An 11,613-nucleotide genomic window follows, 5' to 3' on the forward strand; every position below is an offset into this window, starting at 1 on the left:
CTGAAAATGGTCATTTAAGCTGCAAACAGGCTGACAGGTATATTTTAAGCAGGTTGACAATCAGACAACAGAAGATACAACTGACATGATGGATGTGTTTGAAAATGTAAGAAAACTGCTGGAAAATGAAATAATAAACATAATTTAAGATAAAAAGAGAGACATTGTAATTCTATGACTTGTAACGTCACATCATTTCCTCTCATTTCAATGAATTCTGACACATTTCATCACCCGCACCAAATCATCTGACCACATCACCCTTAGTCTCATGGCTCCCGGTACAATACCGCATCCACTACAAAAACCTCCTCCTCACATACAAAGCCCTCCACCATCTAGCCCCTTCTTGCCTCTATGACCTCCTTCAGTGTTGTCTGTGTTATGTGTGTGTGAATCCAAGATGGCGCCAGTGTGTGGCTGACCGTCTGGCGCTCCTGCAATTCTTAGTGTTGTTATTGTTTTCAATCATTGGCACTAAACAGATTGAGTCTCTGCTGGTGTATGATCGCCAGTCTCTTTTGTTAATCCGGAGGAATATCAGTGATTTAAGTACATTTGATCACGGCGGACAGTATACCTCACCCCCGTTTTTGGCGGGAATCCCAACTCACCTCTACCGGCCCTCGGCCCTACCTTCCCAGCGCAAGCGTACCCGTCGCCGCCATAGACGCGGAGGTCGGTTGGTGAAGCTGAAGCTCTGCCTGACACGATCTTCGTCCATTTCTCGGACAGGATACGGATTGCTCCCTCCTCTCGCTGTGCCCCGGCGCTTCCTTGACCCCATCGACGCCTGCCTGGTGCCTGTCACCGGCTCTGTTGAGGGACTCCAGCCCCGCCGTCTCTGCCCCCTTCGGCTTCTGAAATCATGCCTAAGTATGACCGGAAGGAAGAAGGGAAGGAAGAAAGGAAAAAAGGAAGGTAGGAAGGAAGGACAGAAGGAAGGAAGGAAAAGAACACAAAGGAAAGTGGGCCGGATCGCACCCCTCTGCGGACCGGTTCTGGCCCACGGGCCGCATGTTTGACACCCCTGCTTTATACAGTAAGATCCAAAAATCTGAGAACATTTCTAAATTTAAGTCAAAGAGTCAACCAACAGAAAACTGAACCTTACTCTGTTTCTAAATGACTTTTAACTTCAACTTTCTGGTTAAACTGTGAAATAAAACACAACAAAGACCCAAAAACTACTTTTTAAATGACACATAATATGTTATTATATAGAAATAAGTGTATTGTTCCTCCTCTTATGTATCATTTAGTGTTTATAGAGTGTGTAAAGCTCTTATAATCCTTTTACCAAACGTCTTTTATTACCTTTTTTTTATTATGATGTCATAACTGGAATTTTCCATCACTTCATTTCCTGTTTCCACTCTTTTATATTTGTTAATATATTACCGTTGCTTTTATATTTTTATGTGTTATGGAAAACTTTTTGAATGATCTTGGGTTTCCAATAAAGTTTGGGATCTCACACACACACACACACACACACACACACACACACACACACACACAGTTTCTGTCAGAGGAGCTCAGACTGTAGCTCCAGGATTATGATGTTTGGAGATAAATGATAGAAAACATAGCAGCAGCTGATCAATAAATGAATAAATATTGAGTTTTGCTTGTTGTGAGCTCGTCTAAAAAGCAGCGATGTAGAATTTAGACCAGAGGAGTCAAACTAATTTTCATTCAAGGGCCACAAACAGCCCAATTTGATCTGATGTGGGCCGGAGATGGAAGGAAGGCAGGGAGGAAGGAAGGCAGAAAGGGAGGAAGGACAAAAGGATGGAAGGAAGGCAGAAAGGCAGAAAGGGAGGAAGGACAAAAGGAAGGAAGGAAGGCAGAAAGGGAGGAAGGACAAATGGAAGGAAGGTGGAAAGGAAAGAGAAGGAGAAGGAAGGAAAGAACAAAAGTGAGGAAAGAAGACCGGAAGGAAAGATGAAAAGGAGGAAGGAATGAAGGAAGGAAAGATGGAAGGAAGGAAGGAAGGAAGGACGGAGGAAGTAAGGGAGGAAGGAAGGATGGAGAGAATAAGGAAGGGAGGAAGGATGGAGAGAATAAGGAAGGGAGGAAAGAAGGAAGGAAGGAAGGGAGGAAGAAGGAAGGAAGGAAGGAAGGGAGGAAGGAAGGAAGGAAAAAAAGACAGGAAGGAAAGATGGAAAGAAGGAAGGAAAGATGGAAGGATGGGAGAAAGGAAGGATGGAGAGAATAAGGAAGGGAGGATGGAGGGAGGAAAGAAGGAAGGAAGGAAGGAGGGAAAAAAAGACAGGAAAGAAAGTGGGCCGAATTGGACCCCTCGGCGGGCCGGTTCTGGCCCACGGGCCGCATGTTTGACACCCCTGATTTAGACCCTTTAACCTTTTAATAAAGACAGGAAACGCTTCATTGTGATCAAATGTATTCAAACAGAGTCAAAAACAGTCTGACAAATAAAAGTAGAAAATATAAAAAAAGGATCTAAAACTCCTAAATTATACATATTTACAGGCTCATACAACAACAGACGGAGCTTCAACCCAAACTTTAAAAAAACATCTTGAAATGAAAACAAAAAATTAAAGTTTGAACCTCCAGACCAGGGGTGTCAAACATGCGGCCCGCGGGTCAGATACGGCCCGCCGAGGGGTGCGATCCGGCCCACTTGCCATCCAGTGCACTTTTCCTTCCTTCCATCTGTCCTTCCTACCTTCCTTTTATCCTTTCTTTGTTCCTTCCTTCTGCCCTTCTTTCCTTTCTTCCATCTGTCTTTCCTTCCTTCCATTCTTCCTTCCTTCCATCTGTCCTTCCTTCCTTCCATTCTTCCTTCCTTCCATCTGTCCTTCCTTCCTTCCATTCTTCCTTCCTTCCATCTGTCCTTCCTTCCTTCCATTCTTCCTTCCTTCCATCTGTCCTTCCTTCCTTCCATCTGTCTTTCCTATCTTCCTTTTTTCCTTTCTTTGTTCCTTCCTTCTGCCCTTCTTTCCTTCCTTCCATTCTTCCTTCCTTCCATCTGTCCTTCCTTTCTTCCTTCCTTCCTTCCTTCCTTCCTTCCTTCCTTCCATCTGTCCTTCCTTCCTTCCTTCCTTCCTTCCATCTGTCCTTCCTTCCTTCCATTCTTCCTTCCTTCCATCTGTCCTTCCTTTATTCCTTTCTCCCTTCTGTCTGTCCATCCTTCACTATCTCTCTTTCCGACCTTTCTTCCCTCCTTCCTTTTGCCCTTTTGTCTTTCCGTCCTTCCCTTCTTATTTCCTTCCTTCCTTCCTTCTTTCCTTCCATCTTTTTAATGATCCGGCCCACATGAGATTAAATTGGTCTGTATGTGGCCCTTTAATGAAAATGAGTTTGACACCTCTGCTCCAGACTGTTGATCATAAATCTATTACAAACTATTTCCAGTGATTCCCAGAACATTCCCAGTTCCTTCAGTGGGATTTTTTTTTTTTAAACATTTAAAAGCTGCACGAGGACGTCGCAGGTCAGTCACACAAAAGTCAGCTGTTGAGTTGGTGGTTGCCATGGTAACAACCCCCCCCAAAAAAAGAAAGGTCCTATCCAGATTATATACAGTTTAAGGCATAGACGTCAAAGTCTGAACATCTAAACTAACTATATTACCTTTTATTACTGCTTACCTAACTTTACGACACACTGACGGGAACATTTAAAAATAATGCCAGTAAAAACATATGTGCTTTTTTTTTTTATGGCATCTTCCTTCTGGTATCAAACGCTATAAAATGTTTATAAAAAGCACAGAGTTGCTAAAATGTAAAATATCTGAACACAAAAAGTCAAACAAAGACTCCAGTTAAAGATTTAAAGATTTAAATCATCTGGATCTAATCTCAGAGTGAATCAGTAGGATTATGAAAGAAGTGAGAATTGTAGTTTGATATTAAACTGAGTCTTAAAAGAGTCGTAAAATAACCTCTTCAGTGTTTTTTTGGGCTCATTCTCAGCTGGACCTGAAGCTGTTGAGGCCTCAGCTGCTGCTCCTCCAGCTCATTAAGTGTCATTATGATCTGTTGTTTGTCTCTGCACATAAAAAATGAAACAAACCAAAAAAGAACAAAACAAAAAAAAACAAAATTAAAAAAAACAAAAAAAACCCAAAAAACAAAAAAACAGACCAAAACAAAACAAAACAAAAAACCCAAAAAACAAAACTAAAAAATAAAATAAAAAAAAAACCCTAAATTTAAAAAAAACAAAAAAAACCCAAAAAAAACAAAAAACCCCCCCCTAAATTTAAAAAAACAAAAACAAACCAAAACAAAAAAAAACAACCCCCCCCCCAAAAAACAAAAAACAAACAAAACCCCCAAAAAACCAAAATAAAAAAAAAACAAAAAAACCCCCCAAAATTTAAAAAAACAAACAAACAAAAAAAACCCAAAAAAACAAAACAAACAAAACAAAACAAACAAAAAACCCAAAAAACATAAAAAAAACCCAAAATTTAAATAAAACAAAACAAAAAAAAACTAAAAACCAAACAAACCAACCAAACCAACCAGAGTCTACTTCCTCTTCTTCAGAAAGGCCTTGGCTTCACTCTGCAGTCTCTTGACGTCCTCCTTGCCGCTGTCTCCAGAGTCGGCAGGGGGAGCGTAGTCGGAGTCATCGCCCGCGTCATCGCTGTCGTCATTAATGAAGCTGTCGTCGTCCCCAAAGTCATCTTCATCATCATCATCATCGGCGGTTGCCTTTGTGGGAGCGGTGCGAGTGGTGCGAGCTGCAGGAGTATGAACAGGTTTATTATCCAGAGTCACAGAAACAATAAAACCAACTCTGAACTACAGCTGGACGATTATGGCCAAAATCATAATCACGATTATTTTGATCGATATTGAAATCGCGATTATAAAATACGATTATTCATAGATTTATAAACATAAGCATTTATTGAACCACCAGGACTCAACTTGAATGATTGTTGCCATGGTGACACCATGATGGCGTGCACTGTGGCAAGCAGTTCATTTCCCACCGCACAGACATTAATATATTATGTAATCCATACATCCCAACTCTCTGCATATTGTCACAAACCGGGCCAGTTAGTGGCAAAAAGGGAGTCCACACAAGAGATACCAAATCAAAGTTAATTTATTATTAAATCATTTTAGCTTGAAAATAAATAATAGGTAAATTAGTCAAATAGTAATCAGATTATACCAAACAAATATAAGAAACTTATATAAAAGTAAAGCAAAAGTATGTGTGATAGGTTATGTTTAAAAGTCAGTCATGTGTGCAGTGTATGGATGAGTGAAAGGTGTTGTGTGAAGTGTTGAATGCAGGAGGTAGTGATACTTCGGTCCACATGGCCGGTGGAAGCCTGAACCCAAGTCTCAGTCTGGAGGAAGCAAGAGAGACTGAACAAAAGTTTAGACAGCCCTTACATCCCCAGTCCCCCCCCCAGACACCCACAGGTGAGACAAATTGGCCCGACGACCTGTCCCCACCTCCACCCGGGGAAGTCACACAGCCAATGAACAGACAGGGGCAGGCCGTCACAATATTGATAGCGGCTCCCTGACGCCCGCAAATGAGACACAATCTCCCGGAGTCTGGAGCGAACAACCAAGAGCGCCCGCTAGAGAGTGACTGCGGGCGCTTGTGTGCTTGTGTGTGTGTGTGTGTGTGACTCTCAATGCAGCGCGTGTGAGAGCTCAGCGTCCTGATAGCGGTGTGATGTCATTGAAGATGTCCCAGTCCTACCTTTCTTCTTGTCAACCAAAGGCCTTTCTGTCATTTTAAATCTCCCAGATCTTTTTATAATCGTGGGAGGCCAAAATCAATATTGCGATTAATATTGATTAAATGTTTAATCTTGTTTTTAATAGGTTCTTTTTTTTATTATGTCAGTGAAATTTGGTGGAAAGTTGATTTAAACGTGACTGAAATCAATCAATCAATTTTTCTGATCTTTGAGTTAAACTGGGTGAAGTTTATGATGCAGCACTGTCACACTTCCATGGTGCCATTATCATTATTAAAGTGAATTAGTGATGAATAGCCCTCTAGCATGAAGTGTACAATATCTGTGGAAAGTATATAAGTGAACGTTCATATACATTTACAAATGATGTTGCCAGACTTCGATTAGAGGCCAACTGTTCATGAAGGTAGGATGTACTGCAGGCTTCTGTAGTTTGTAGTAGATTGGTTTAAAGTGTTTAGGTGCACCTAATGTACTTGGAGGTGAGTGTGGTTTCCAAATCTGTTCAGTGCCACTAAGAAGTATATTTCACACCAAATTCCACACAGCTGGAATTTATATTATATCCAATATTTAACTAAAATAGTACATCATCTATTTTCTTGCTGCAACTTCAAGTTGTAGGGATAAGGAAGTCTTATCTAATAATAGATTTCTGTTACTGAAACTGCAATAAAAGTTTACTAAACAGGAAAGTCTATTACAGTCATTATAGTCTAACTCCTCCCACCGAAAAACCACCTTTGCCCCATGATATCACACAATAAACCTGTTAATGACGGCTGATGAACACATAAGACAGACAGCTCCAACGTCACTCTGCATAAATGAAACTTAACATTAATCAGAGGACAGCAGAGCTGCAGTCGAGTCTCTCCACTTCTGTCCAAATATAAATTAAACTGAGTTCATCAAGTCTTTCTCAACAACACAGCAGAGTCTCTGCCAAACACTGGTGAGTACAACTGATCATATTTAATGTTTCAACAACCAGCTTTAACACAGGAGACAGGAAGTTCATCTCTTTTCATTTCATACTGACACGTGTGAGATTGTTTACAGTATAACTGCAGCTGCTTTTACAGACTCAGTAAAAAACACTTTAAGTGTTTTTAAGTCTCTGTCAGTTCTCAGGACTTTTGTAAAGTGGAACTGAACCTCTGTGGTTTGGAGTTTAGTTTACATTTTAAAATAGAACGATTTGATACGATTCGATACAGTACGGTCCAGTTTGATGGGGTATAATAAGATCTGATAGTTGTTGTTGTTGTCGTCGTCTTCTTGCCGCTTATCCGGGGTCGGGTCGCGGGGGCAGCAGCCTAAGCAGGGAAGCCCAGACTTCCCTCTCCCCAGCCGCTTCGTCCAGCTCTTCCCGGGGGATCCCGAGGCGTTCCCAGGCCAGCCGAGAGACATAGTCTCTCCAGCGTGTCCTGGGTCTTCTACCGGTGGGACGTGCCCTGAACACCTCACCAGGGAGGCATCCGGGAGGCATCCTGACTAGATGCCCGAGCCACCTCATCTCGCTCCTCTCGACGCGGAGGAGCAGCGGGTCTACTCCGAGCTCCTCCCGGATGACCAACCTTCTCACCCTATCTCTAAGGGAGAGCCCAGCCAGCCTACGGAGGAAGCTCATTTCAGCCATTGATTGATTCTTCTTTGGGTCACTACCCAAAGCTCATGACCATAGGTGAGGGTAGGAACCAAGATCGACTGCTAAATCGAGAGCTTCGCCTTTCGGCTCAGCTCTCTCTTCACCACGACGGATCTGTGCAGAGTCCGCATTACTGCAGACGCCGCACCGATCCGCCTGTCGATCTCACGCTCCATCCTTCCCTCACTCGTGAACAAGACCCCGAGGTACTTGAACTCCTCCACTTGGGGCAGGATCTCATCCTGGACCCGGAGAGTGCATTCCACCCTTTTCCGGTTGAAGACCATGGACTCTGATTTGGAGGTGCTGATTCTCATATAATACGATCTGATAGTTCCTAAAGTAGAATCAATCAATCACAATCATTTTACATTATGAATTAACATAATTTAATACTATACATGTGGCCGTATCGCCGGCTCCATTAGCTGTTAATAGCCGGGCTTGAGTCTTTCATAAATCAATGCCACATTTATAGTATTAACTTATGTTAATTCATAATGTAAAATGATTGTGATTGATTCTACTTTAAACAAGGAACTATCAGATCGTATTCTACCCCATCAAACTGAACCTTACAGAATCCTACTGAATCAAATCGAACCATCCGAAATCGATCCGGTCCTCTGAAATGAAGTAACTTAGAGCTGCATTCTATCAAAAGGCCACCAGGGGGCGATCGTCTCTATACAAGTCAATGGAGAATTCACCAACTTCTCACTTGATTTCTAACCTCAGTAAACGTTTTCAAAATGTGTTTATGGTCTCAATCGCTAGTTTAAAGCCTTCTTCAATGCAGTATGATGTTCATTTGGGACATTTTGGCCTCCCTGATTTTATATGTGACGATAAAGCAGGGTATGCATTAGGGCGTGGCTACGTCCTGATTGACAGGTTGATTGCCCAATGTCCTCGAGATCCATCGCTTGCAACCAATCGCAACCTCCCCGCTCCGCCCATGGCCCCGCCTCATGCCCATATAAGTAGAATCCATGTTCTTTTTTTCCCAGCATGCACCTGAAATTTTCAAACTCAAATTCAAATTCGAAACTATTGGCTTCCGAGCAGCAGTCCACAAACCAATGGGTGACGTCACGGATGTTACGTCCATTTCTTTTACACAGTCTATGATTATACCCCATCAAACTGAACCATACTGTATCGAATCGTAACGAAATCCTACTGAATCAAATCGAACCATTTTAAAATGTATTGTTCCTGTATTGTATCGTACCCCATGTATCGAGATACATATTGAATCGTCACATATTCTTTTTAAAGAAAATAATGAAATGTCTTTCTTTTCATTCACTCTACCTGTGTAGATATGTCTGCGGCCAGCTGTCTGCTATCTGAAGATCAGTTTCGGTGCTGCATCTGTCTGGATGTGTTCATTGATCCAGTCAGCACACCATGTGGACACAACTTCTGCAAAAACTGCATCAATGAACACTGGAACAGTAGTGACCAGTACCTGTGTCCAATGTGTAAGAAGGTTTTCTACACAAGACCTGAACTTCACATCAACACATTCATCTCTGAGATGGTTTCTCAGTTCAGACAGAAAGCCAGAAGCAGCAGCTCAGAGGAACAAGCTTCCTCCTACTGTGAGACTCACCTGACAAAGTCAGGCCTGAAAAGACATCAGCTGATCGACCCTGTGAAGAACCTGGAAGACAGGATGTGTATGAAGCACGATAAACCTCTGGAGCTGTTCTGTAAGACCGACCAGACATGTGTCTGCATGCTCTGCTCTGTTTTAGACCACAAGACACATGGTGTTGTTCCTGTGAAAGTAGAATATGAAGGAAAGAAGGCAGAGCTGGGGAAGACAGAGGCTAAAATTCAGGAGATGATCAAGAAGAGACGACTGAAGATTCGAGAGATCAAACACTCAGTTGACCTCAGTAAGGAAGCTGCAGACAGAGAGAAAGCAGAAGGTGTTCAGGTCTTCACTGCTCTGAAGGAGTCTGTTGAGAGAAGCCTGAATGAGCTCATTGAGACGATTGAAGAGAAGCAAAGAACAACAGAGAAACAGGCTGAAGACTTCATCAAAGAGCTGGAACAGGAAATCTCTGAGCTGAAGAAGAGACGCTCTGAGGTGGAGAAGTTCTCACACTCTGAAGACCACCTCCACCTCCTCCAAAACTTCCTGTCCCTGAAAGCTGCTCCACCCACCAAAGACTGGACAGAGGTCAGCGTCCGTCCATCATATAAGGGGACTGTGGTGAAAGCTGTGGCTCAACTGGAGGAAACATGCAGTAAACAGATGAAGAAGCTGTTTGAGGCTGAGCTGAAGAGGGTCCAGCAGTATGCAGTGGATGTGACTCTTGATCCTGATACAGCACATCCTGATCTCATCCTGTCTGGTGATGGGAAACAAGTAAATCATGGTGATGAGAAGAAGAAACTCCACAAAAACCCAGAGAGATTTTCTAGATGTGTTAGTGTGTTAGGAAAGCAGAGTTTTTCTTCAGGCAGATTTTACTTTGAGGTTCAGGTTAAAGGGAAGACTGCCTGGATATTAGGAGTGGCCAGAGAGTCGATTGACAGGAAGGGAAACATCACACTGAGCCCTCAGAAAGGTTATTGCACTATATGGTTGATGAATGGAAATGAGTACAAAGCCAGTAATAGTCCTCCAGTCGATCTCTCTCTGAAGTCTCAGCCTCAGAAGGTGGGGGTGTTTGTGGATTATGAGAAGGGTCTGGTCTCCTTTTATGACGTAGATGCTGCAGCTCTTATCTACTCCTTTACTGGCTGCTCCTTCACTGAGAAACTCTACCCATTCTTCAGTCCCTTTTTAAATTATGGTGGTAAAAACTCTGCCCCTCTGATCATCTGTCCTGTCAATGTTTCACACCGGGCAGTGTACAACTTCTGATCAAATTCACAACATTGTATTCCCACTTGTAGGTCAAATCAAAGTTTACAAAGAAACCAAAATTTTCAGTTTTGAGTTAAACATTTTCAGGCTCCATCTTTGTAAATGTGAGGTTTTACTGCCATTTTCTGCTTTATATAATAGTAAACTGAATATTTTTGGGTTTTGGACATTTTTTTTACTGTTTTCTTACCTTTAATGGAGTAAAAATCAATCAAAAAGATATTAGAGAGGTGAATTTTAATGGCAATAATCATTAGCTACAGTAAAAGGTGATTAACAGAATATATGTTCATATATATATTATTTATTTTTGAGGTTTGGTTTGTTATCAACCAATTTGAATACTGATGAGATTGATTATGATGTAAAGAAATCTGTAAATATGTGATTGTAAAGAAACCAACAGTAAACTAAACTAGGTGTGTAGTTTTAATGTGATGCTTTAACAACATGACCTGAGTAAGCAGTGACTTGTTGAACACCAAACACTAAAAATAAAGCCTGGTTTACAGAGAAGCTGTGTTTGTGTTTCTGTTACAGTTCATTAACAATCACTAATGTTTTTACTGCTTTATTTAACATACACTTATTAGTCTACATTATGCAGCTTTGTATCATCATATTTCATTATTTTCTCTGCACTGCTTGTTGTTTTTATTTAATTAACCTACAATCTACTGAGTTAAAGTGTGTTCTGAGTTTGACATTCCACAGAAAAGTGTGTTGTTAACCACCCTGCTAAAGTTGAATGAGTTGAAAAAATCGCCAAATATATGAAATTAGGCTTCAAAGTTGTGTTAGTCTCTTTCTCTGCTACCAAACACTGTGGGCGTTCCCGCCGAGTCCGCTGAAGCCCCGCCCCCTACCAAGTGTCACCTGTCAATCAAAGTCACCACCTCTACCGGACATATGGACGCTACTGAGCGCTTTCTGCTGCTAACTCAGCTGCTAGCTCAGCGGTTAGCTTAGCTGCTAGCTCGGCGGCTAGCTTAGCTGTTAGCTCGGCGGCTAACTAGGCTGCTAGCTCGGCTAACTTAGCTAACTGGCTAACTGTAGACTGTAGTAGTAGTAGTAGTAGTGTTAGATATAGTAACAATAACTCTCCACTAGGCAGGTAAACCACTGAGGAGAGCGGCCTCTCTGTCATAGCAGAGGAGGGACCAAAGTAACGCCGGTACACCACTACATCATGGAGTAGCCGTTTTTTGCAGGCTCAGAAAACCAAGAAAAATTAGAGAGGACGAGCAGAAGGAGGTAGAGGAAGAGGAAGAGGAAGGAGGAGGAGGAAGAGGAAGAGGAAGAGAAAGAAGAGGATGAGGAGGAAGAGGAGGAGGTTGATAAATTTGAGTCAAAAACACTACA

At 42.1% G+C, this 11,613-nt stretch overlaps 2 protein-coding genes across 2 annotated transcripts in view; one reads left to right on the forward strand and one right to left on the reverse strand.

The window, feature by feature from the left end:
- Positions 1-4,508: 4,508 nt before the first annotated feature.
- aplf (aprataxin and PNKP like factor) overlaps positions 4,509-11,613 on the reverse strand; it is a 32,448-nt gene continuing 25,343 nt past the window's right edge. Inside the window, exon 10 of the mRNA XM_053338827.1 lies at positions 4,509-4,723. Coding sequence (XP_053194802.1) covers positions 4,509-4,723 — 215 coding nt within the window. The remainder of the gene's footprint in view (positions 4,724-11,613) is intronic.
- On the forward strand, positions 8,692-10,248 carry LOC128375295 (E3 ubiquitin-protein ligase TRIM21-like). Its single transcript, XM_053335611.1, has 2 exons — positions 8,692-8,938; positions 9,128-10,248. The coding sequence occupies exons 1-2, from the start codon at positions 8,692-8,694 to the stop codon at positions 10,246-10,248; spliced, it is 1,368 nt and encodes a 455-aa protein (XP_053191586.1).

This window comes from Scomber japonicus, chromosome 2 (genome assembly GCF_027409825.1).
Source record: "Scomber japonicus isolate fScoJap1 chromosome 2, fScoJap1.pri, whole genome shotgun sequence".
Taxonomy (NCBI): Eukaryota; Metazoa; Chordata; class Actinopteri; order Scombriformes; family Scombridae; genus Scomber; species Scomber japonicus.